Raw genomic sequence first — 27,803 nt, 5'->3', positions numbered from 1 at the left:
CCTCATCCTGCCCCCCCTGACACCTAGCCTCGTCCCGCCGCCCTTTCACTCCTATCTGGGCTTCTCCTAGAGAGGAGTGAATAAAATAGGCAGGTATGCCGTATATGACATTGTGTACCCTCCTACCCCTGTGTTAATGTTTTTGGGACACCTTTTATCCCCACACTACCATGTGAGTGTGTCACCTTGTAAAAGGGATGGGGGGGGGGGGTCTTTTTCAACTTTTGATGTGGGGCTCAGAGATTTCTAACTATGCCACTGCATATGTCACCGTGTATGGCCACGATATCTCCTGGTCTGTCGGTGCTGCCCAGTATAAGGAAAGCATATAACTGCTGAACTGCTGGGATGTGTAGTTCAGCAACCGCTGGAGGGCCAAATGTTACCCATCCCTGCCCTAGAGGATCAGGCTGCCATCAGAAATGATGGGGCCTGGTACTGGCAAACAGGACGTCTACTGTATGTTCCGCAGTATTCTTTGATAATGTCTCATGCTTGGGGAATTGTGCTTTTTAACCCCATGTTTGTTTCTGCAGGCCGACCAGCTGATGTTTGTCCTACATTTTGTGCGTGGCATGCATTCGGAGCTGTTCCAGGCCAATGTAAGTAGTCCCTAATCCGTCCTCCTATACATTGTGTATAGACACCCGGGGGAACATCCATGCAAGTCATGTAACTAGCAAGCTGTGTCCTTCCGCTGAAGCTTTGTAACGGACATGAGATCTTACAGTCAGGATGATGGCTACACCTAGGATCACTGATTTTATTTCTCCTTCAGGGGTGCTGCCATCTACACACACACTGATGGCACCTGACATTGGTACTCATTTAGTGCATGTGTCTCCTGTAATACAGTAATAACACGTGTCAGATATGTAATTAAAAGAGATGAGTGCTGAGGTTGTACATTGGTTTGTAACTCATGTAAATTCCCTGTTACAGGAGTGGGACACCTTTACTGGGGTGATCATCGGAGACGTGTTCAAGAAATCCGTACGTAACATTTCATGCTAAGCACTTTATATGTACAGACATTTCTAAACTCAGACCTTGTAGCTATAAGCTGTAGTGAAGAATGTTATGTGCCCTATGTGTCCCGGCAGGGGAAATATTGGCACTCAGCTCAGTGTTTCAGATCCGACTTTTTTTTAAAGTCTGATCTGTTTTGTTGGAAACGGCCACGGATTGTCGAATTCACAGCCGTTTTCCGACAATCCGTGGCGGTTTCTGACAATTTACGGACTTTCCGACACTCGAAACATTGAATCCCGATTGTCGAGTTAGTGTCGGATCAGATGAAAACGGCCTGGATTTCGACTTCGGGAGATTCAAAATCCTAGAATGAATACCCCCCTCAATCTTCTGTGGTTGGAAAGAGAAAAAGAAGCATAAAGTTTTCTTATACTTTTTTCCTCATATCTCCTATTTCTACTGATTCTTATTCTACATAGTAGATACAGTAGTTGTTGTTTTTATCCTTTAATTATAAGATCCAAAAGGTACAGTATACTTAATGTAACAACATACAGTACGTCATACAGGCATAAGAATGCAGACCACAGGAGGATATAAGCCATCTAAACCGCAGCACCGCCCCCGGGGCAGTAATCGGGTGGAGTCACCGTTAACCGGGCCCGTGCAGACCCCCTGGCACCTGAGAGAGCAGGTCAAGGGACTGGATCCTTTTCAGAGCCCTTGTCTTAGTGTCTGCTTCTTAATGCATACAACCAATAGGATCACCTATTGCAATGTGATCCGGGATCCTGACAGTCTTTAGCCTGACGTCGGGATTCCGACTGGCCGGACCCAGACAGCATGGTGAGCGCAACTAAGCCCCTTGCGGGCTCGCTGCGCACGCTGCGGGCACGGTGGCTCACTATGCCAGCCACCTATTCTATTCTCCCTCTATGGGGGTCATGGCCCCCCACGAGGGAAAATATCGGGCGGCTGTCTGTGTTTTGACAGTAAGGATCCCGACGTCTGGTAAATGCCTGTCAGGATCCCGACTGTCTGGTCCCCGTCAGGCACCCGCAAGATCCTGCCCAGATCGTAGTAAATGGGCCCCTAGTCTGATGTGCTGTTGATTTAGACTGGGATTGCCAGTTAATGGGGCAATTAATACAGCTGCTACTGTGTACTGTACATTTCTCCCTCCGAAATTCAGGACTGGGGGTTATGAATTATGTACCGTAATACCGGGACCTTTTGGCATGTCCTTCGATGCTATGGACGTACTGTGCTGTATCTAAGTTTCTTTACTTTTCTTTATTTAAAGGATTCTCAAAAGTCATTACGAGACCAGATCCCATCCTGGATTGAGCAGGAGCGGGCCTGGGCAGTGGCCTTGTTAAAGGTTAGTTTAATCTATTTCTTATTATATTGAGAAATGACTCATTCACAGAGGAGCCCTGAATTCCTATAATGACGGCGGCCTAATGCTGGCCGAGATATCCGGCTGGAGAACAGATTCTGCTTATTCATGTCTGCTGCAATTATATTCTATATATAAGTGTGATTACTTCTGACCGTCATCAGGTTTTGTATTTATTCCCAGTGTTATCTCTCCCTCGTCCTCCCAGCCAAAAATAATCTCTTACTTAATGGATTCACTCTATGTTCAAGGTCTGTTTCTAGCCGGGGTCCGAACGGAGATTACGATCTTACCCTGACGTAAACCTAAATGCCGTGGCAGCCCTAATTAGTGTCTGCCCCCCCCCCCCCCCTAGGGGGGTGATAATGGGCTGGAACGGTAATTCTGATCTTACACTGACAAAAACCTAAATGCCATAGCAGCCCCGGATAGTGTTCACCCCCCTCCTTAGGACTGTATAATGGGCCGATTCAAACCTGTTTGTTCAGGTCCGAATTCGGCCCCGTTTTCGGTGTGTGGGGGGGGTGTCTGCGCATGCGTGAGTATGCGCATATGCAAACCCCCGTTGATGCCTGCATGGGACGGGTGGCTGATGTCACATGACGTCAGTGCCCGCTCCGAATTTTGGACTGCAGCAGCCATCTGAAAAGTAAGCATTGACTTATGCCTGGTACACACCAGGACGACTAGGGCCCGATCCCATCAATCTAGATCCAATTCTGACCGATTGGATGTAGATTGTGTGGTGATTGGGCCCTTTTCTGTCCTGGTGTGGACCGATACCGATCGGATGCGCGGTCCCGCAGGTCGGTCGGTCGTTATTCAGATCCTACTTGCAGCAGGTAGGATCTGGAAATGACCATACTCCCGGGTGCGGGTCGCCATCGGATCGGACCCGCCCACAGTGCACATCATCAGCGGGTAGGGCCCCCCGTGTCATCGTGAGCTGGTCGGACGAGACACTGACGACCCGCTCACATCGTGCATCGTGAGCGGGTCGTCCTGGTGTGTACCCCACATTACTTTTCAGAGTGAAGGCTGCAGAAATTATTCGATGGACGGCTACCATCGATTGATTTCTCTCCCGGGCGGCCGCATGCGAGGGGATGTGTTGGCGTACATATAAAAACTCAAAAATTACAAATAAAGGTACTCTTTACCTAGCACGGCCTCCACGATTTTGATCGTGGGCATCGCAGGTAAAAAAATCGCGGGCATTGAATGCACTAAAAATCCGGTGCGACGCGACCGACGCGATGCCCGCGATTTCCCATAGGGAACAATGTTAAATGTCTCAATTGACCCGATTTTTCCATAGGAAACAATGTTAAATGGCCCACAGAGGCCAAATAGCCACCCTTTAGTGTGAAATGGCCCCCACAATTGTTAACGCTACCCCACGATCAACGTGAACCCGAAGCGTGGCGAGCCCGCGAGGGGCGGCGGTACGCGTCCTAAGACCTTTTCATACCCCCACTATCCACGTCGGCGTGGAGTTGAGAATAGAACAGTGTGGCGAGCCCGAAGCGTGGCGAGGGGACGCGGATACCTTCACAGGTAAACGCGTCCCTTCGCGGGCTTCACAGGTATCCGCGTCCCCTCGCGGGGCTCGCTGCGCTCGCCACGCTTCGGGCTCGTAAGACGAAGAATACAAGAAAATGATTTTGTGCAGCCCTCGCGAAGTACACAAATACAATCAACTTACACAATTTTTTCTATAATCGATTGCTTTCAACACCAAGTGACCCTATATATGGAGCAGTACTTTGATTGGCATATAAAGGGTCTTTTCAATCAATGGTGGTCCACAGAGATCCTAGGGAAACTTTAAAAAACGGAATCTAGTGCAACATTGTAGGTAAAAAATAAAATCACAACTTATTGAACAAACAATTGGTTGGGAATAAAATCGCATGTCACCCACATAGGCAGGGATCGTCAGGGATCGTCAGGTAGCCGTCCTATCCTCAGGAGTCCGGTCGGCAGCAGTGATTAAGCCAATCACTGCTGCCAACCGGACTCCTGAGGATAGGACGGGTACCTGACGATCCCTGCTGCTACTGATGGTCCTTTGACCATCAGCCCGTCATATACTAAAAAATCTCAGCATCACTTGCTGGTTCCAATACTTGCTAATAGTCAGCCCAAGCCTGCATACTGCAACTTACATTACAGCCAAGCGTCTTCTTATCTTGCAGACTTCTCTCCCGCCCCTCTATCAGAGCCTGAGTCTGGAAGATTCAAATCTGTGGAATCATTTCTCAAAGAGCACAGTGTGTGAGCAGGAATTCCCAGCAGCCATTGCCAAGAAACTGTCCTTATTCCAACAGGTAATTTGTTACCAAGCCTCACACACATAATAAACTATCCTCTTTCTTACTTATTAAACTGTCAGTAGCTTGCTTGGAACGTAGGCCTTCTGCAGGGCGGGTAAGTTCTTCTTGATTGTTTTGATCTTTTACATTTTGTAATATTGCCAATGTGGTTATCAGATCCAGTTACACACGGTTATACACATCTGTCTCAGTCATGGGGCTGATTAATGGGCTCTGCAGGCTGCGGAATAACTCATCTTGGACCCAATAACTGACGGTCCATCCAGAACAACCCCCATAGTCCCGTAATAATGGGCATATTACTATGCTTAATACGGTTTCCTGTTCGCTCAGGTATACTGTGTATACAGAGGGTGTGATTCTGAGATGTATGTGACTACATTCACAGATGCGAATATGTACATGGTGACCGTGCGGGAGAAATGCCTCTGTCGCTCATCACTGCCGGCATCGGCAAGTGTCCCACTGCTCATGACATCACTGGGTACACACATCGTGTATTGTGTACCCATACCTCCCAACTTCCAATGAGACGGAGGAGGGACAGAATGATGCACACCGGTGGCGCGTCAAAATATTCGGGAGGCGTGGCCTGTACTCACGGCTCTCCCGTGAGGCCACGCCCCTGTTCTGACGCTATAGGGGCATGACCCAGAGACTCTGTGGGGCAGATTTATTAAGCTTGGAGAAGAGATAAACTGGAGATAAAGCGGAGAAAAGGTAAAAGGAGATAAAGCACCAGCCAATCAGCTGTGTTTGAAAAAGACAGTTGGGAGCTGATTGGCTGGTGCTTTATCTCCTTTTACCTTTTCTCCGCTTTATCTCCAGTTTATCTCTTCTCCAAGCTTAATAAATCTGCCCCTGTGAGCCTCTAGCCATGCCCCCAGCCCCCTGGCTGCGGGAATAGACGCTGTGCGCATGCACACAGCGTTTATTCCTTGCTGCTCAGCTGCCAACAGGGGGACTCCCAACAGCCCCCCTCTCGCCCTGGGATACTGCCGGATGCGGGAATGTCCACGAAAACCGGGACATTCCCACGGTAATCGGGACCGACACCAGATATGGTGCGTATGGGATCACAGTCAAAGCCTCAGACATTCCGTTAAGTCTATGACACTCCAATGGTCCCTAACTGTCAGTCACATTAAAGATAAGTTCTCTCTGCAGCAGCCATCGCAGAACCACTGTGACCGATGCACAGACTGACAATCACCTAGCTGCGGTTAACTTGGGGTCGTACATGTCTAAATCAGGAAATATGAAATCACAAAGATCAAGCACTTGAAATGTATTCAAGAGCACCAGTATGTTTCCCGTTTGCCAGTGAGCGCACTTGACCACTGAACCAGTTCTATTATATTGTAGATAAAGTATGTGCAGAGTTCCCCTGACTACTGTAAACTTTTATCCTTAATCAAAACCCAAGTGTTTTTTTTTTTTGCATTCCAATTTCACACAGTGTAACATCAGCGATATATTTAACCTTCAGGAATATATGATGAGTACAACAGGAAGGAAGAGCCAATTAGTCTCTTTCCTATCGTGTCTGTACGGCAGCGCCCGCGTACTGGCCAGACATTCATCATCTTTCCGATTTCATCTAAAGACTGTAATTACTAGGCCAATTCCTTATTCTTTCAGCAGACTCGCCATGTACAGTTATTTCTTATTTCTTTGGGTCTGTAAAGGAAACGATCAGGGAGGGGAGGGGAGGGGGGGGGCGGCGGTTCTGTAAATTATTTCTAATGAAGTTCAGATAAACAGAAACAAATAACTGGAGCAGATTATGAGTAATGCAGATAAAGCCAGGCGGCCCAGTCGTGGCGCTGCTGTACTTTTGCTCCATATTTATCTTTGTAGAGATTGAAGAATCTTGATTTCAAATTTAAAAAAAAAACAACAGCACGGTATGCATTATGTTGCGTCTGGGTAAGTAATCCACAAGAGGAGCTGCTCAGTCTGCCTCTGCTTTCAGTTTACTTCTACTGAGATAAAGGAGACTGGTAAAAAAAAGTTTATTTAAAAAGAGGAGTAAGCAGTAGCGGGCCCTATTTGCCCTATTTGTTGCCCTATACAGTGGCCCCTTTAATTAAAAACAAGAGGGTGTACGTTTTTTAGTTAATGAACTCATAGAAATATAAACAAAATCTCATACACCGTCCAGTACCTAGACCACTGTAATTAAGCAGGTCATACACAATGGGTGAAATGTAATAGGATGAGAGATTCAGAAAGTGGGAGATTTGGTAAGAAATCTCCATTTTTTTAAAGCGGCAATCATTTACACTGCAATACCAGTTTCATTTTGCAGTGTAAATGATTGCCGCTTTAAAAAAAACTGGAGATTTCTTACCAAATCTCTCACTTTCTGAATCTCTCATCCTATTAAATTTCCCACTATGTGTTCTGTAGCCAATGAGATGGTTTTACGTTTAAACTCAAAATTCCATAACATAGGGGGATATTCAGTCCTCCCGCAGCCATTCCAAACGGGGGAAGACAGTATTGAATAGCAGCGGGGCCCTATTCAATGCTCTCTTCCCCAACAGCATTGAACAGGGATCTCAGCAAAACGAGCCCGACTTCACAAGTAGCTGGGTGCGTTTTGCCGAGAACGGATGGGAATTGGCGAGCTCCCGGCTGCAGCTCACCAATATTGGCTGCTTCTCACAGCCACGCCCCCTTCACTGCGCTCGGCAGGCGGGACATTGAATACTGCCTGCAAAATCACTGTCGAGCCGGCCGAGATTGGGACAGGGTCTTGCTGTCGGGCCAGCCCAACAGTCATGACCCTACATTTGATATTCCCATAATGGGGAATAATGGTGTGTATGTGTTTGTTTGTTTGTGTGTGTGTGTGTGTGTGTGTGTGTGTGTGTGTGTGTGTGTATAAATATTTTTTTTTTAAATTAAATAGAGGATTCCATGTTTTCTAATTTTTTTTAGGTCCTCGTGGTACAAGCGATACGGCCGGACAGACTTCAGAGCGCGATGGCGCTTTTTGCATGCCGGACTCTGGGTAAGGTTCATAATGAACATAAATCTTTTCAGAAACGCACTGTGCAATAAAATGAAGAATGTTCTCATTACTGGCCATGCCCCCACTGCACACACACATGCATTTAAGAAAGCGCAGAGTCATGGTCGTCCGCTAAATAGGTATTGTCCCGGTTGTCTGTGTGCTGCTTGAGTTGCATACAGTATGTCCTGTGGGAAGAGACACGGATTCTGTAGTCTGACATAGTAATTCCGCAGATAGTTTTGTTGTGTATAGTGACTCAGTCGCCTTTTATTATGTAAATGACATACATGCAGGAAATCAGAGAAGGCGGTGTAAACACTGCATCTCCTGTAGCCATGGCAACTGTTTCCATGACCTCCGCATCCATACAGTATGTTACATTGATGAATATAGGAAAGCTATTATGTTCATGGAAAAAGCATTGCACATTGTTTTAACCAAAGAAATCAAGTTGGTAGTAGTAGTTTGTTTATTTATAAGGCGCCACAAAGTGTTCGCAGCGCCGTACATAGCAAACAAAAAACAAATCGGTTTGTTTCAATTTACCAACATACCTGCAAATCATCACTGCCCAATATTTCACCACACTAATGATAGAAACATAGAAACATAGAATTTGACGGCAGATAAGAACCACTTGGCCCATCTAGTCTGCCCCTTTTTTTAAACATGTTACCTCAAACCATATTTGATCCTTATTTTTTTGTAAGGATATCAATATGCTTATCCCAAGCATGTTTAAATTGTACTACTGTATTTGCGTCTACCACCTCTGTTGGGAGGCTATTCCACTTATCTACTACTCTTTCTGTGAAAAAATTCTTCCTCGCATTTCCCCTGAATCTTCCTCCCTCTAGTTTCAGTGCATGTCCTCGTGTTCTGTTGCTCCTCTTCCTGTGAAGAATGTCTCCCACCTGTACCTTGTTAAAGCCCTTGATATATTTGAAAGTTTCTATCATGTCCCCCCTTTCCCTTCTCTGCTCTAAAGTATACATATTAAGATCTTTTAGTCTTTCCTGGTACGTTTTGTGATGTAGGCCATGCACCATTTTAGTTGCTCTTCTTTGTACAGTCTCTAATGTATTTATATCCTTCTGGAGATATGGCCTCCAGAACTGAACACAATACTCTAGGTGAGGTCGTACCAATGACCTATACAGTGGCATTATTACTTCTTTCTTTCTACTGCTGATACCTCTCCCTATGCAACCAAGCATCTGACTTGCCTTCTTCATTGCTTTGTTACATTGCCTACCTGCTTTTAAGTCCCCTGAAATGGTGACACCTAAATCCCTCTCTTCCTCAGTAGTTTCCATTATAGTGCCATTTATACTATATTGATGAATTGAGAAGTGATTGTACAGGGGCCATAGTGGTCCGTAGCTTCGGCAAGTGAGGAAAACAGGATATACAAGTGAGCGGCAGTACCGGATCCCGGGTCGCGACTGTCGTTCAGGCCCGTTTTCGTTTTGTTTGACTGCAGATCGCCAACGTGATTCAATGTCCTGTTTCGCGGTTGGCGAAAAGGGGGCGTGTCCGCATAAACAGCGGTGGATTGTCGATATTCAGCCGCAATCGCAACAATTCACGGCCAAAATCGTCAAAACGGGCCAGACTGCTTTTAAAGTCAGGCCCATCTGCCTCTTCAGTGCTGTCGGGAAAGACAACATTGAATAGGCCGCCGCCGCTATTTCCTCCGTCGCAAATAGTGGCCAGGATTGAGTACCCCCCCCTAAGTGGGTGATTCTGATTAGCTTGGAAAGCTGCGCGGCTCCCCGCTTACCAAGGGCCTGTGCCGCCGCTCCGATCAAAATCCACCCGCCGACGAATCCCCTCGTCAACATTTGAGGAGGATGTGTAACGAAGACACATCCCCTCGCATGTGTCCGCTGCAGGAGAAATCAATTGATGTCCGGCAACCTTTATTTAAGAGGAAAACATCAGCCAGAGGCAGATTAGAGCCAGAGCCTTGAATCCTAGGTATTAGTATAAAGGCCGGTTCTTTTCCTAGCACATCAGCATATGACAGAGCAGACGAATCGTCACAGGTAACGGTGTGATCCGGCTTAATGTGTCATGACAGTGATCAGTGCACCATAGCCAAACCCATTTCAGCTTCTATCCGTGATCTCAGACTAAGCGCCTATGCATCAATATGTCACCGTCACATTTGTGCAGTCACAGTATTGTATATCAAGAGGGAAATTGATATTCGGGAAATCTAAATTGTCATTGAAATGTACAGTATACATTTGTTTATGGACGATGCAACTGCCTGAAGGCCCCCTAAAACTAAGGCGATGTATCGGATGTGAGCCTCGCATGTGATACCTCTTTAATTGACCCGGCAGCTCACCGGCGGCTAGAGCGTTTGTGATACATCGTATGCAATAATTCTGCATAAGACGTATCGTATGCGTTCCCATACGATACAATAAATCTTTGCAGCAGCAGTAGTGACAATCTGTGGATACGACTTGTGAAATCGGATCGACTTAATCCGTACAATTTGCGCGATTTATTGGCCCGATCCATCAAAATTGTGTACATAGGGCCCACATTGTGCTAGTGTATGAGCCCCTTAAGGCCTGGAGTATCTAACTGAATTGTGGGATCAATCAGGCATAAGCTTTAACCCATTACAGAGTTCTGGAAAAAGTGACAGAAGTAGGTTGCTATGGGATACAAAACATTTTGTCCTCGTCACTGGGTCTCATTAATTCCCCACTGTATCACATGCCATAAAATGAGAACACTGGGAATGCAGTATCAGCCCATTTAGAGTTTTTTTTTTGTCTTTTCTATAATATAACAATAATAAGACAAATCCAACAATAACATATTTTTAATGCTCGGTTTCTTTTGGGACTGTGGGTCAGGAAATTCAGTTCCCCCCCTTCCCTTGGCAGTAGAACGCAGTGCAGTAATGCCACACCATTGGCACACAGTCAGCTTCGGAGTTCAGAACTTGTAACTGTATCCAACATCTAGGTTTATGGAACCCATAAAATAGGAGCCAATCTTTTTTTCTGGTCATATCTATTTAATTATCTGTTTTTCAAACATTTTTTATGTAATGTGGTTCTGTTCTATCCAGAGCTAATTTTAACTTTACCCTGCAATAAATAATCCTATTATAATTTATTAAATCAGTGTCTTGACTTCATTATGTATTGGGGAATTTTCCACTTAACCACAGTTCCTTTGGTAGGCTGCCACTTGGACGCGTATTATTCACAGCGGCTAGTAACCGGGGTATTGGAGAATTTCGCAGTAAACAATGAGAGGTTACATTTTTGTAGCAAATAAATAACAGAATTGATACTTTGCATTCTTTCCTACGCTTTGATTGCTGACCGAATATCTTCCTAAATAAAAGGAGAATATCCCTAGTTTTTTTAACGTTAATACTGTACGTGTAGCTAACATCTTGACCATGAAATGAACTGTAGGCAATGGTACGTTCCAGACATTTGTACTTAGAAGGCGGTTTGTTTCGCAGGAGTGGAAGGGATGACTTAACTACAGATGTGTCCTCTCACACCTAGAGCTGATGTTCCATATTGCGCAAGACTCTTGGCACAAATTATTATTCGCCATGACACAGATTATTACCACGTTCCTGCATCTGTTTCGTCCCCGCACGGCTTACCAAAAGACCCATAGTGTATTTGGGACTTATTATGTTCACATTTTCCACGATCATGGAATTTGTACAATTCTGTGTTGCTGGGTGCATGGCATACCTCAGTTATATCCATCCCTGGTCTCTTGCCTTTTCGCACATACAGATACACCACCGATAATCCGGCACCTTCAATTCCAGAACTGTGCTGTATTATCAGTGGTAACCTCTGCATCCAGAGAAGCCCCCCGAAGCACTACCTCCACAGCACGACTTGCCACTTATCCCGCCACAGCTCATCTCTTCCCACAGTGCGTTTCAACCCCCACAGCCTGATTCCTCCCCGCTGCAACCCAACACCATCCCACTGCCCTTTTAAACCCTCCCGCAGCTACTTCTAAGCCTAACTGCCACTTGACGGATTACTTGACGTGTGATCCGCGTCCCCTCGTGGGGCTCGCTGCACTCGCCACGCTTCGGGCTCCACGCCGTTGTGGGTAGTGGGGGTATTAATAGGTTGGGAGGATGCGTACCGCACCCCCTCACTGCGCTCGCCACGCTTCGGGCTGACATGGATAGTGGGGGTTTGAAATTGAGGCATTTGCCAGTATGTAATATGGAGCACTGGCAAAATCGTCCTGTACGATTGTCTCAGGCAGATGGAACGCCTCTCCGCCAGCGTCTGCATGATCGCCTCTCCGCCGGTGTCCGCTTGCACAGAGGATCTGGCGGTTACTGGCGCTGTGTGAGAGGCGCTCACTAGGCTTACACTATGCTTGCTACACTATCTTACTACAACTACGCTGGCTGAAGCTGACTGCGTAGCTCTGACTATGCCAACTACGTTGCGCGCATCGGTGCCGTGATAGTACACAAGTACCAAAGTAATTAAAAACAAATAAATTACAATTGCAGGGATATAGCGAACAGAGTAAACAAGCCAGGGAGAGCAGAAAACATAAGCTGACTGTGACCGCAGTCATTGGCAGGATGTCTCTGAGTCGCCCCCATTGTCACCCGGCGTTCTCCCCCGAATCCATGCTGCATGGGCGCAGCCATGACACCAGGCCCGGCGACAGGGGGGGTCAAAGGGGACACTTGTGATGGGCCCCAGCGATCTGAGGGGCCCCAGACCTGCCAGTCCATGTGGCACAAGGTACATCCTCCCCCTATTCCGGGGGATCGGCGGCCACGTCTCAGTGCAGGGGAAGTGGCGGGTATTGCACTCGGAGACAGTCAGTGCAGAGCCCAGGACCCCTTAGCATTAGCAGCCGCTTCTCCCTGCTCCAGTCATTACACCCTGCTGTCTTACCCACACGCTGCTCTCCGCTGAAGAAGATAGCTATGTGACCCCCGGTGCTGCACTTCTCTCCTCTGGCGCTCCCGAGTTTGCCCTCCATGCCATGACTGTCCGGGAGCGCCAGAGGAGAGAAGTGCAGCACCGGGGGTCACTCAGCTATCTTCATGCCGTGACTGTCCGGGAGCGCCAGAGGAGAGAAGTGCAGCGCCGGGGGTGCAGCGTGTGGGTAAGACAGCAGGGGGTAATGACTGGAGCAGGGAGATGCGGCTGCTAATGCTAAGGGGTCCTGGGCTCTGCACTGACTGTCTCCGAGTGCAATACCTGCCACTTCCCCTGCACGGAGACGCGGTCGCCGACGCTTACTCGGAATAGGGGGAGGATGTACCTTGTGCCACATGGACTGGCATTATGAAGTCTCAGTGATCTGCCAGCAGCTTCACCTCCCGAATCCCGCATATTCACGCGCAATGGAAAAGATGGACTGCTGTCAGCTGTCAGACCCCAGCGGAGAGAGTGGGTCAGTTGCTGACTGTACATACCTTTTATCAGTGCATATCCATTTCTATTGAGTATATTTTTTATCTGGGATTCCTCTCCCCACCATGTCCTCTATCCCCGGCAAAAGCCACAGCCTATCACCCCACACTCCTTGTCTCCACACATCCTGTCACCCCACACACGCTACCCCCACCATCTTGCTCACAGCCTGTCACCCCACACTCCTTGTCCCCACTCATCCCATCACCCCACACGCTACGCCTACCTTCTTGCTTAAAGCCTGTCACCCCATGCTCCTTATCCCCACTCATCCTGACACCCCACACATGCTACCCCCACCTTCTTGTTCACAGCCCGTCACCCCACACTCCTTGTCCCCACTCATCCCATCACCCCATACACACTATGCCTACCTTCCTGCTCACAGCCTGTCACCCCATGCTTCTTATCCCCACTCATCCTGACACCCCACAAATGCTACCCCACCTTCCTGCTTACAGTCCGTCACCCCATGCTCCTTGTCTCCACTGATCCTGTCAAACCACACACGCTACCCCCACCTTCTTGCTCACAACCTGTCACCACATGATCCTTGTCCCCACTCATCCTATTACCCCACACCAATTTTGGGAAGAATGGGGCCCCAGAGATATAAGTGTATGGGGCCCCAAGATTTCTATTGCTGGCCCTGCATGACACCCCTGGTCAGCTGACTTGTAAACGCCTAGCTACGGTCTTCAGGAATTGTCATGTGATTCAAGACTATTTCCAGCAGTGTAAACCCATCTGTCCAATCCCAAGTCCTGCAGCTGTCATGTGTCTCTGTAACCAATCAGCAGCCACTGGGAGGGATATAAGCAGTGATCCCAGAACCCTCCAGTGATTTGAACAAATGTTTGTTTCCTGAAGAGTTTCTCCAGAGACAGCTTCCTAGGCTCCAGAATTAGCACCTTGTTTCCTGCGCTTCTATTGTCTTGCTGCGGCAATCTGCTATGGTTTTCTCTTGCTGCCAGTATCTCTCCTGATGTTTATCATCTCAAGTAGTCCTGTTGGTATTAGTCAACTCCCAGTCCCAACTGTGTCCTTGTGTACCACTACCTCTCACCTCATTGTCTGCACTCCATATGTATCAAATCCCCAAGTTTCTTGTTCCTGCGCCCTCCACTGGCCCATAAAGGTCACAGCCGGGAACACAAATTACCCCAGTGCTGACCCTAGGGACAGAGGCAATTTTCACCAAAGAAGGTGTCATTTTAAGAACAGGGCTATTTATTAAACCCCAACACTGAATAAATCACTGATTTCCCATAAGTATATTTAATTGAGGACAGTTATCCAATGTTATCGAGCTCCAAGAACCTTAGCTTCTTCATTCAGATAAAACCCATGATAAATAGCTAATGTTCCACTCAGTCAGACCTTATTGGAAGGCCTCCTAAATAAATCCTGGCTTCCTTGAGCCACCTTCTCTTAGGCTTATGCATTTACAGCATCTGCCTAGCTTCAGAATGGCATACTGTAGTACTGTATCTTGTAACAACTTGGACAATTACAAATGAGAAAAAGACTTAGCATAATATTGATGCAGAATTATTTAGTAACATGTAGAACTCTTGGTTGCCAAGTCTCTCTCCTCTGCTGTTCTTCTCCTGTGTAGAAACTGGATAGTCTCCAAGCAGTGATGGATTCACACCCGGCTCATTCCCAATATGTTTTTCTCATTAAAACAAATGTCAGTGTGATGTTCTTGAATTGTGATGCCTGAAATATCTAATATATGTACAATTTATTTTATTCGCGTGTAATGTATTTATTGGGCATATAGCACATTTTTGCTTTTCTCCATTGCAGCATCTAAACATTTTATCCTATAGCAATTACTACGTCAATGCAAATGTTGGGGGGGGGGGGGGGGGAGATGTTAAATTGTTGACTTTTATATGCAAGAATCACGATGTCAACATTGTTACAATGGTTAGGGAGGATGTGTTTATCGGCCCCGGAATCTCAACATCAATGAGGGTGCTGGTGTTGGGATGACGAATATAAGCATGTGGGGCGGGTTAGTGTTAGGCCTAATAAGAGGGGGAGAGGGGCTAGTTCTAGGCACTATGTGAGGACTTGGGGTTCGGCTGCGGGAAGGGAGGGTTTAGGGTTTGGCTGTTGGGATGCCATTGGTATAATGAATGCCAGCATCCCCCCCACCAGACATCTTTATGTTTCCTAAAAAAGTTCAGTAGTGGTTTAACTGCGCCAAACCTGACTGCCGCAACGAATACCCCCTTGGGATACCAGCCCCAATGCTTAAACACAAGAAAATACAAAACGGGAGTATACTGATGCACTGTCAGACAGATAGATAGGGTGTGTTGGTCACTCCTTCTTCCTTGGTCCTGGATTCTGTCCAAGGTATTTACAAGCTCATGGGAAGAAAAGGAAACAGATGCACATAGACAGTGAAACCAATATTCCCAATTGGAAAAATAGCTGTATGTAGGTTCTAGGAAGAACACTGACCTGTCCAACAGGCCCTATGTGCCCGTAAAGGTATCTTTTAAGCACCCACGTTTTCCAAATTCCCATGTACTTAATGCTCACCTTCTGGCAATGCCCTATATGCACATAGGGGTATCTTTCTGTTCCTGGCTTGTCCCGATCTCATGGAAGGGTTTTTAGCATCAAACTCATAGGCAGATAACGGTATAACAAAATTTTATTTTCACAATCCATGCAGCGATAAAAAAACAGGAAACATTGGACAAACAGCAGAAAGATTAAAAAATTCCAAGTAGAGCTTCACTTCCTATCCCTGCCAACTCTGCACTCACCCGGGTCACCCGGGAAAAAGGACCAACATAGGTCCGAAACGCGTCGGTGTTGTGGAGTGACGTTTCCAGTTTTGCAGATCCATCCCCTCTGGCCCTTCATTTTTTTGCCATCTTTGGGGGCACCAACTCTCCTCTAGACCCGGGTGAGTGCAGAGTTGGCAGGGATAGGAAGTGAAGCTCTACTTGGAATTTTTTAATCTTTCTGCTGTTTGTCCAATGTTTCCTGTTTTTTTATCGCTGCATGGATTGTGAAAATAAAATTTTGTTATACCGTCATCTGCCTATGAGTTTGATGCTACAAACCCTTCCATGAGATCGGGACAAGCCAGGAACAGAAAGATACCCCTATGTGCATATAGGGCATTGCCAGAAGGTGAGCATTAAGTACATGGGAATTTGGAAAACGTGGGTGCTTAAAAGATACCTTTACGGGCACATAGGGCCTGTTGGACAGGTCAGTGTTCTTCCTAGAACCTACATACAGCTATTTTTCCAATTGGGAATATTGGTTTCACTGTCTATGTGCATCTGTTTCCTTTTCTTCCCATGAGCTTGTAAATACCTTGGACAGAATCCAGGACCAAGGAAGAAGAAGTGACCAACACACCCTATCTATCTGTCTGACAGCGCATCAGTATACTCCCGTTTTGTATTTTCTTATCGTTATGTTTCCTGGTTAGGGAAAGGCCAAGGGAGAGGGATCTTTAGGGGTAGACACTAGGGGCAAGCTTAAGGTTAGGCACTTGGGGCAGGGTTAGAGTTAGGCACCAGGGGAAGGCTTAGGCACTAGGGAGAGGAATAGGGTTAGGTACTAGGGGGGGGGGGGGTTAGGCACTAATTGGGAGGGTTAGTTTTAGCCACTAGGGGGAGGAATAGGATTAGACCCTAGGGGTAGGTTTAGCCACTTGAGGCAGGGTTAATGATAGACACTAAAGGTCAGGCACTTGGGGAAGGATTAGGGGTAGGCACTAGGGGGAGGGTTGGGCACTTGGGTTAGGCACTAGGGAGTGGAATAGGGTTAGGTACTGTATTGGAAGTAGGGTAAGACACTAGGGAGATGAATAGAATTAGGTACTAGGACAGGTTAGGTTTAGGCACTAGGGAGACGAATAGGATTAAGTACTAGGGGGAAGCTTATTTTATTTAGTTATTATATATTTACAGTTTCTTATATAGCGCAGCAAATTCCGTTGTGCTTTACAAATGTTGACAACACTGAAAGAACAAACCAGGTAAAACAGACAGACATAGAGGTTGGAGAGCCCTGCTGCAAGCTTACAATGTATAGGGAAATAGGAGGGAAAGACAAGGACAGGCACCAGTAATAGCATAGCTTGTAGGTCCAGAAGGGAAGCTATATAATACATAAGTGCCTCAGAGGGTTATGCGTATGGAACTTAAATATGATAGGCTTGCCTGAAGATGTGAGTTTTCAGGGAACGCTTGAAAGTTTGGAGGCTAGTGGAGAGTCATTGTTTAGCATTAGTGGAAGGGTTAGGTAAAAACAAGTTGACCATATAAACTCCTCACAGATAGTCTATGATTGAAAACTGAGCACATGGCCTTAGTGGTTTGAGAACGTAATGCGAACATTTTTTTCATGTGGTCTGTGGTCACTCTGATGTATGTGTAGACAGCCAGAGCCGGCCCTAGCCTAAATGACGCCCTAGGCAAGATTTCAGCTGGTGCCCCCTAGCACCGCCACTAGTTCTGCCTCTGACCCTGCTCCCCTTTCCCAGCACCATCAACCCTCACCATAGCAGTCATCATTTTGGTGCTCCTACCCACAATATTTTAAATAGAAACAGTGCACACATTCGTGCGTAGCCCAAACAGGGGTGTGTTCTTGCTGGGAAGGGGCATGGCCACACAATAGTACCCCCAATTCAAATGATGCCACACACTAGTGCAACTTTATTCACATTATATCATGCAATGGTGTCCCTTATTCACATTACATCACACAGTAGTACCATTTTACCTTATATACATTACTCCTCACATTATTCACATTATACCCTTAGAAAAAAATCCTGAGAAAATATCAGGGTTGCCGACTTTAATATTCTCCTCTCCGGGAGAAGCCCGGAGTGGAGAGTTTCAGCAGCTGCTCGGGGGGCGGGGCTCGAGCGCGATGTCACTAAGCCCCGCCCCGTTATGCTAAACCGCTGAATTCGCGGATCTCCGTGGAGGGGGCAGGGCTAAAATGTCATGATTTTGCCATTTTAGCTCCGCCCACTCCTCTGAGACCCGCGGATTGCGGCATTTAAATGCCGCGATCGCAGCATTTAATGCCGCGATCGGGGGCACAGGGGGGGGGGGGTCCCTTCTGAATCCAGGAGGGCTGCCCACCCTTCCGGGGGGCCAGGAGGGGGACCCAATTTCCGGGAGGGTAGGCAACCCTGGAAAATATTGTATTTTAAGCACCTCCATGGCCACACTGCAACCCAGCACAAAGCAGTGTGTGCTGGGCAGAGGAGAAGAGCTGCAGCTGATGCTGTCACTTAAGAGGAGGGGGCCTGGGGCCCCCACTGGGCCCTTCCATCAGACTTTGGTCTGGGTAATTTGTACCCCCTACCCTTTTCTCTCGGCACCACTGATAATGCCACACAGTAATGCCCCTTACACATGACACACATTATTAATGTCCTTATAAACATAATGCCCCTTACACATTATGCCAACCTTTATTAATGCCCTTCATACACATAATGACACACATAATGCCCCTTACACATATGTTGCACATTATTAATGCCCTTTTACACATGACACACATAATGTCCATTACACATATGTTGCACATTATTAATGCCCTTTTACACATGACACACATAATGTCCATTACACATATGTTGCACATTATTAATGCCCTTTTACACATGACACACATAATGTCCATTACACATATGTTGCACATTATTAATGCCCTTTTACACATGACACACATAATGCCCCTTACACATATGCCCTACACACTATTGCACAACCAACCCATCCGCAGACAGCACTCGCACAGCCGCTAACACTGTGACCTCTGCCTCTGCTTGGATACAGATGTTTCCTCATACATCTTGTCTCAATAGGCCATGCAGCTCCTGGCCAGTTCTGCTAACGTTGGGTGCATTTTTTGCTGAAAATTTGTCTTATTTGCATTGTTATGTGACCAGGACACACAAAGAGCTTCCAATGATTAAAATGATATGCAGCATGCCTATATTCTGTGAGCGACTGTGGCTGTACCTGAATACAGAATACTATGTTACAGTGATTTCCATGAATACACTATTTCATATGCAGATACAGCCTCACTCACACACAGAATATAGGCATGCTGCATATCATTTTAATCAACAGAAGCTGCTGGTGCCCCTAGGCATTCCAAATGCCCTAGGCATTTGCCTAGTTTGCCTATGCCTAGGGCCGGCTCTGTAGAAAGCAAAGGGGAAATCATATATTTAAGTTGCTCCTTGTATGTAAGTAGTTTGTATTTTCTCTTTTAAATAAGAATTATGAAAGTGTTTGTTTACTTGCAAAACACCGCAGATCAGTTTAACAGTTCTACAACTGCTATCTACCCCATATGTCCATCAGGGCCATGAACAGCTCATGTTTTCCTGATTTCCTCACAGATTCAGAAGTGATCTAGCTCCACATGTGGATCTAGTAAAATATGTCAGTGAGTAATGCATGTACCTGCTAGGTGATCTGGAGAACATGAACTGTTTGGTGGTCTTGGGGACCGAGTTCAAGAACCAGGGGTCTACCCATTTATTCTGTGGCTCTATACCGCAGTTCTCTGCATTAGCAGCAATTTACATTAGAAGCAAAAGAGCAAATCTGCAGAACCTGGAGTGTATTATGCAGGAGGAGGGGTGCAATGCCAGGGTACAAACTTGGATCTTAGTGTACCAATATTCTAATGGATGCACATATACTCCTATGTCCTCCCAAGGTCACTGGCACAAGTGTAGACTCTATAAATGTTGTATCTAACAGCTTTCTCCTGTTACTGTTTTGTCTAGGTATAAAAGAACTATCTCCCGCACCTCTTAATTTGAAGCGTCTCAGTAAGGATACACTGGCCATAGAACCCATTCTGATCATTATATCTCCGGGAGCTGACCCAACCCAGGAACTGCAGGAGCTTGCCAGCGCTGAAGTGGGGAGAGAATGCTACCGTGAAGTGAGTGTACAGCGCCCCCTATCTGGCTTAACTAACACATTACGCTAGTACATGAAAAAAAAAATTAAAGATTGTCAACTATCAATGAATGCATTTTACTTCTTTGATACAGTATCTTTACTTAATTTGTGATTGTTTTGTGGGAGTTAAGGGCCCCATACATCAGCAATTAATTGTGACAATTTTCAGATATGGAGATGATTGCCACAATTAATTTTAGATGTGTGGGCTCCCCCTTTTGGCAATCCCAATCAAAATCGCCAATCGATTGCTTAATCAGGTTTTTAAACATGTTTAATAATCTGGTATTATCTGCAGATCTTTTTTATATGTGTGGGCATTCCCAATTCGTCTTCTTCATCTATTTACATTATGAACAGCTGAAATGACAATCGATTGGGCAATTTCCAGATATGAAGATGCAATCTTTAGATGGAAAAATCTGCCGATCACTGAAATAAATCTGTAATGTGTGGGCAAGTCAGATAGATTGTAAAATCCATTTATCTGGCCAAAAAATCCCTGTATCTGGAAATCCATAAATTGTGATTGCTGATGTATGGGGCCCATTATGAGTATGAGAGATAATTTTAGGTGTTTGCCGTCTGTTCTTACCAGCTTACCTACCAAATTGTCAAGTGGTCTGGCTGACACTCAGAAGAGTATGTGACCCTCTCACATGTTGCCCTCTTTTTATTGAAATGTGCAGGATGGGGGGAGTATAATACTGCAAGTCCATAAAATAAGGGGGCAGGACCAATATTCTCATAGAACTTTCAATTTGGCCCTGGCCCTCTGTAAAGGCATGCCATGCAGTTGTGATAAGCCCCTATCCTCACCCCTATCGGCAATCGCTGCATCTTGCCTCCAGACTTTCTCCTTGAGGAGATAATAGAATTGTTTGGAAGTATATCTCAGTCTTGTGTCTCCTCCGCCGTATCTCAGCTGGCTCCGCAGGAGGAGGCAGCCTCTTTTTGAATCCAAGATGACTGAAGTGAAACCACTCTATCTGGGGGGTCACAGTCAGCCCATATCCCCGGGATGCATCGTGGAAGCCTGTCTGTTCCAGAATGGGAAACGGTGTCAATTCATACACACTTCCCCAGCACCCTCACACGCCATGTTCTAACTCCCACACCTCACTCATGCCCAGTATAGGCTTTCTGTTACAAGCAGCCATTTTGTTACCAGTATCACAAATGCGGTATCGTTGATCCATGGTGCATCGATTGCTTGACTGAATAATCATGTGAAATGGCTGCTTCAGCTGTGAGTAGGTATCAGGAACACTCAGCTTGCAGCCGTGATTTCCTTTACTAAGATCGGAGTTCTATTTCTCATGGGATATTGCTATAGGCAACCAATCAGATACTATCTTGTAGGAGGTGCTAAATAAAAAGGAAGTCGATTCTGGTTGGTTGCCAATAGCAACGTCCCATGTGAAATAGAACTCCTGTAAAGTTTGGCCATAGATCTGTATGTGGTGGTACCATTGGCGTTTCTATAATGGGGGCAATGTGTGTGGTGCACAAGGTGCCCTGGGTCCAGGGAGCCCCCACACTGCTGCCATATTTTATTACTTACCTTTCTTGAAACACACGTCGGGTACCGCAGCTGAAACAAAAAAAAAAAAATCACAGCCAAAATGGCTACCGCGTATGCTAAGTGCAGAATTAGTCTCCGGAACATGGCTGGTGCCATGCTTTCAGAGACCTGCCATGCGCAGTAGACTCTGGCATTGGGCCTTCTCCATCATGGAGAGGAGGCCAACCTAAAGCCTTCACATGGGCCCTCTCCTCTGTTAAAACGCATGAATGGTACATGAATTTGCTGATTTCAGTGGTTATGAATAGCCTCAAGCTACTAGTAATGTTTTGTGTCTACAGGTGGCTATGGGACAGGGCCAGGCTGACCTGGCGATACAGACGCTGAGAGAATGCGCCCGGGAAGGAGAGTGGCTCTGCCTGAAGAATCTGCATCTTGTTATCTCTTGGCTGCCAGTCCTGGAAAAGGCGAGTCAGCCAAAACTACTTTCCAAATTAATCTCTTTTTATTTTGGTATCGTTCTTAGGGTATTTTTCTTATCCATTCATGAAACCGCGGTTAAGGAAAACATCTGGGAGTAATGTTATATTTAGCTAAGCCGTATAAATTGTCCCATGAAAGTAAACATTAGCCGTAATAGATGAGAAAACGCGCTCTTAGTACAAACACTGACATCAGGGCTGATTACGCTTAGTCCTGTACATGCTGGATAATGGGTTCCTGCACTCGGCTGGCGTTAGCATCATACTGTATATGTCATTTAGAATTGGAAGCTGGCCGCTAACGACTAATGAACGCTGCATGTTTGGGGCAAATTCAAAAACATTTTTTTTTATTTTCGGCCATTGAAATAGAATGTCATTCAGACGGCGTTTTTTTCTAACAGATAAAAATGCTTATGTGAGGCCTTCCCACCAGCTTTGCTATCCCTTGTATCTATGGATTACGCCCACTACTAATTTTCTGTTTTAGAATGTGAGCTCTTGTAACCAGGGCTTTCCCTCCTTATGTTTTTCCCTCACCTTGTGTCCACCATCAGCCAGCTTCTTTTTGTCTCTATTATTTGTATGTTGCCATTAAGCCTACTGTACTAAGTATCTGTGGTTTTACCACATTTATAACTATGGGTTTTATATAGGAGGCGCTGCTTTGTAAAATGAGTACCGCCTCCCCCCTTTTGTCTCCACTGTGTATGGCTCTGTGGCGCCATAATGAAACACTCCTAAATTGTTTCTGAAATCCTCTTCTTCTAGAACGATGTTTCCCAACCTTCGTCCTCAGGGCACATTAATGCCTGGTACACACAGACAGATTTATCTGTCCTATCTGTCTGGTGGGAAGAAAAATGTCAATCAACCATTTGCTCCCAAATGCTTAAAATGGCTAAAAATGATTACATACCACCAATATCAAGGTGCCTCCAGTGGAGCACCATTTACCCCCCCCCCCCCCCCATCACCCCTGTCGGCACCTCCCCTGGCGATCTTACGCTGGAGCTCCCCTGCCGCTTCCCTAGTCGCCAGCCACCATTCAGCAGTGACGTAGGCGTCAGGCTCGGGGCGGCTCTGGAGCGCTCAGTAGTTCAGGCGCCCGAGTCCCCCCAAGCCGCTGCGAACATCCCCGGAGTGGAGGTGAGGGGGGCCTTCCTGCATCCTCTGGTGGGTTTTTCTGGGGCAGGACATACCTGCCCTGGTAGGTTTGTCCTGCCCCAGCAAAACCCACCACTCAAGGGGTTAATCCAGTAATTTATAGTAGTACACATTTGTTTTCCCTACATGTTAAATATTGTATCTGGAATAAAATGATCAGTTTAATAGCCTTCATATACCACTGACTGTTACACATATTTAATTTCTTCTCCAAAAAGAGAAGAACAGAGCTTTAAATGACCGGCTTGTTCTCTCCGCAGTGTGAATAAATTACTTGGAGCAAATAGTTGAGCCTATTGCTTATTTGGCAAAATGCGTTTTTGCAGGCAAGGGCTGGAAGCTGCCAGCAGGGGATATGATTTTCTCCTGGGGAGAACGTATCCAACTGTGAAATAATAATTTTACAAGGTTTTTTTTTTTTTTATTTTGTTTGTTTGTTTTTCACCATCTGGTCTTTGTGATATTGGATGCATAGCTTTGCAGTGACACCATCATTCATTTGTCAGCCTCCAACTTAAGTCCACTTTGATTTCGGTGGGAAAAAGCTGCCACCGTAAAAAACGTCTAAGAATTTTCTAAAATGTAATTTGCCAGTTTCTATGTTTTGCGTTGTTTTTCTGCCAACACTCCATGGGCATTAGACGTGTTTATCTATTACTGTCATTTTATTTGTAGACTAAAGACATTTTCTTTGTACTTTGACAGGAACTAAACACCCTTCAGCCAAAATCTAGTTTCCGTCTGTGGCTAACGGCTGAGGTGCACCCGAAATTTACACCAATTTTACTTCAGTCCAGTTTGAAGATAACGTATGAGGTAAACCTGGAATCTTTAGAAGAATAATTTGAGATAAGTGATTGCTGGAATTGGCGAGGGGCATCTTTGCAGCCGAGGCAGGTATTTCGCGTCACATCCGTACTGTTTTTGGCGCGTTATCCTGCGATCGTGATGTTTGTCAGGGGACAGTACATGTAGGTAAGCGTATTTGCAGCGTTTTAATGTGTTTGCCTCATTACCCAATGGTAATAAGATAAATACATGGCCTTTGTGGTGTAATAATTCCTCGATTTATTCTCATTTGCACACATTTGTATAAGTGTCGCACAGGACCTTGCATTCCATTATGGGCCGTTTTCTGCCATTTTACACAACTGCGGCAAAAAAGTGTGTAAAGACATGGTAGCAGCTAGTTCCCAGGTTGTATATGTAGCTTTGGAGCACGTGATCGATGGAACATACCATGTGACCTGTCATGGCAGTGGCAGCAGCAGGGTCGGTGGAACAATAATTTCACTATCCCACACCACCATCTATTCCTTCTAGTAAAGGGTGGCGAGTGAGGGTACACTTTGGGTGTCATGTTGGGAACGTCCATCCCCCCACCCTCAAGGTTCATTGGTATGTCCTGTCAGCCGAAATATCTATTGCATGGGCTCTATATACAATTATGAGGTCACAATTGGATGTAAAAATTGTCACTTTGGGAAAAAATGGGCATTTATTTTTCAGAAGATGTAGACTGCTTTATCGACAACATCTAAGGCTAGCTACTGCATCCTACATTGCCTCTACATTGTACATTTCCTCTAACATGGTGCAGGACAGTACACCATGTTAGGCTACTGTACAGTACAGGATAGGTGCACAGGGTGTTTTCGAACGTACGCGCCTTGTGAATGGTGGGCCGTCGTACCACCATTTGCAAGGCGAGATCTGGTTCACTCGCAAGGATGTGAATTCGCATCCAAGCGAATAAACCAGAATAACCCCCTTTGTGCCTTATATCGCTTTTATTTCAATCACCTCTTTAGAATAATTCATGTTTGTTTACTTTGATGCAGCTGTATCTGAGCAATCTCTGGGAAACAATTAAAATTAAATGCTACAATTAAAATAACAAAAACGGCTACAAAATACCACTAATGTGTGTAAATGAGCGTTCTGAGCAATGCTAGATCACTCAGAAGGCTCAGATTGCTCAGCACACAGGGCTGATGATCAGTAATGGGGCCATCCCACGTAGCGATATACTGGCATTTCCTAAGAGATTTTCCTTAATTTAACTACATTGCTCAAAAAAATTGCCCTATATGCAATAGGGCAATTTTTTGAGCAATGTAGTTGAATTAAGGAAAATCTCTTAGAAAATGCCTGTATATCGCTACGTGTGATGGCCCCATTACCGATCATTAAACTGAACTAAAATTTGAGGATGGAAATGGATGGACAGCAGTGTAGTTGCACGGAAGTGGTACATCTGTCAGAACAGACTTAGGTCTACAGTCATTAGGTCGACCCGGAAGGTCGACTGTCCCCAAGGTCGACATGGCTCAAGGTCGACATGACTTAAGGTCGACATGGGCCAAGGTCGACATGGTTTTAGGTCGACAGTCATTAGGTCGACAGTCATTAGGTCGACATGAGTTTGTCACTGTTTTTTGACCCGAATGTCGACACAGTCGGCATGGACACAGTTGGAGTCGAACCGCAGCCCCTTGCATCGCTCGCTTCGCTCGCAATGCTTCGGGCACGGTGCCTCGCTGCGCTCGGCACACTATTTTATTCTCCCACCACGCCCTAGTGGATAGTAGGGCATGAAATACCGCCTGTCGGCACATGTCGGCTCAAAAAACAGTGAAAAACTCATGTCGACCTAAAACCATGTTGACCTTGGCCCATGTCGACCTTAAGTCATGTCGACCTTGAGCCATGTCGACCTTTAACCCTGTCGACCTTGGGGACAGTCGACCTTCCGGGGTCGACCTAATGACTGTCTGACAGATGACTGTTTCCCAGTTGCACCCCCCCCTATTTCTGCTTCACCCGTTTCTCTCCGTCCTACACCTCTATTTGAGAGGAATACAGTCATTGGGTCACCAGCATGATGGTCGGCAAGCATTAGGCCGACATGCATTTAGGTCGACATGACTTATGGTCGACATGCAGGAAGGTCTACATGGGGTTTCTTACTGTATTTTGAGCCATGTGCTGACAGGCGGTATTTCGTGGCCTACCATCCACTAGGGCGCGGTGGCAGAATAAAATAGTGTGCAGCAAGTGATGTGAGGGGACACGTGCTACGTTTTAGTGTTTATGTTGACTGTGTTGACATTCCAGTAAAAAAAAAAAAAAAATGTTGACTTTTCCAATTTTGATCTTACCCATGTGGATCTAATGACCCTGTTGACCTAAAGCCATGTCGACCTAAATGCATGTTGACTTAATGGTGTCAAACTAATGCTTGTTGACCATAATGCTGGTGACCTAATGATCCATACCCATTTGAGATGTAGTCGTTCATACACGTGGGCCATAAATGTAGTGAACTTATAACATAAAACATACATACAGATGTGTCCACTTGCATCTAGCCTCCTTTCATGTTAAACAACCCTTTTATTGAAGTCAGCCATGGCACGTCTTGTTAGCGATGGGCTTTTTTTTTGCTAAAGAGAGTACGCACAAACAGCTTCTGCTGATTAAAGTGATAAGCGCCATGTTTATATTCAGTATGTGACTGCCGCTGTATCTGAATAAGAAATGCAGATACAGCAGCAGTCACATACAAAATCTAGACATGCAGCTTATCACTTTAATCAGAAGATGCTGCTTGTGCGTACTATTCACCCCGTTTTGCAAATAAATCACTATTTAATGCAAAAAGTTGCAAAAGAAATACCTGGCGCTATAGAGTCACTATCAGCTCAAGCTTTCTGTATAACATGACTTTTATCGCATTGGAGAATGTAGATATCTGTATAACATAAATACAACATCGTATGATAATGTCCCATTTAAGCCACACTTTTGTAAGGGTTTAATACTTTTGTTTTTCCAGTCCAACACTGACACTACCAATGATGCTATTCCTTTTTACATCAAAAAGCCCTAAATTGTACATGAAATAAATTTCCTTCCGTCAATTTATTTCATTAATGCTGTATTTAGATTCTACTTCCATAATTGTCCTCGCTGTAACACTACACATTGAAATCATTGCTCCAAGTGCTCCGGCGTGAATAGGGTTCCGGTTTGGAGTGGTCACGCATCCTGCATGAGGCTTTGTGAGAAGACCCCGCCACTAGGAAACAGTGTAGGCCGAGTAGCACAGCACTGCGTTGCGCTAAGCAGCTGCTTACATTTCTTCCAGCGGATAAGTGTTTATAAACGTGTCCGTTATATAACCAGAACGTATTCAGGGCATTAAATATGGTCATGCTAATTTCCGGGAAATGAAGGGCTTTGCATTTCATTTTTGCTTAAGCATTCTATTTATGAAAAATGATAGCTTTTTACTTTCACACACTCCATATAATTCTGCTGCAAAGCCTATAATTGTAATCACTACAAGGCAGCTTTGTTCAAGCAGAACGTCAGGTAAAAAAAGAAAAATCACATTTTGCCAATAAAACTCCTTGCTAGAAGTCAGAAGGCCGAGGATTG

At 45.7% G+C, this 27,803-nt stretch overlaps 1 protein-coding gene across 3 annotated transcripts in view; it reads left to right on the top strand.

The window, feature by feature from the left end:
* Window positions 1-27,803, top strand: part of DYNC2H1 (dynein cytoplasmic 2 heavy chain 1) — a 324,861-nt gene that overhangs the window by 159,622 nt on the left and 137,436 nt on the right. For all 3 annotated transcript variants that reach the window (XM_083170072.1, XM_083170071.1, XM_083170070.1), the window contains 8 exons: window positions 537-602; window positions 943-993; window positions 2,276-2,353; window positions 4,570-4,701; window positions 7,654-7,726; window positions 20,006-20,166; window positions 22,053-22,178; window positions 24,066-24,176. In XM_083170072.1, the coding sequence (XP_083026198.1) occupies window positions 537-602; window positions 943-993; window positions 2,276-2,353; window positions 4,570-4,701; window positions 7,654-7,726; window positions 20,006-20,166; window positions 22,053-22,178; window positions 24,066-24,176 (798 nt within the window). The remainder of the gene's footprint in view (window positions 1-536; window positions 603-942; window positions 994-2,275; window positions 2,354-4,569; window positions 4,702-7,653; window positions 7,727-20,005; window positions 20,167-22,052; window positions 22,179-24,065; window positions 24,177-27,803) is intronic.

Source organism: Crinia signifera, chromosome 2 (assembly GCF_055691185.1).
Source record: "Crinia signifera chromosome 2, ASM5569118v1, whole genome shotgun sequence".
Classification (NCBI taxonomy): Eukaryota; Metazoa; Chordata; class Amphibia; order Anura; family Myobatrachidae; genus Crinia; species Crinia signifera.
The sequence above is the reverse complement of the archived record's forward strand: the minus strand, read 5'-3'. Positions and strand labels throughout refer to the sequence as shown.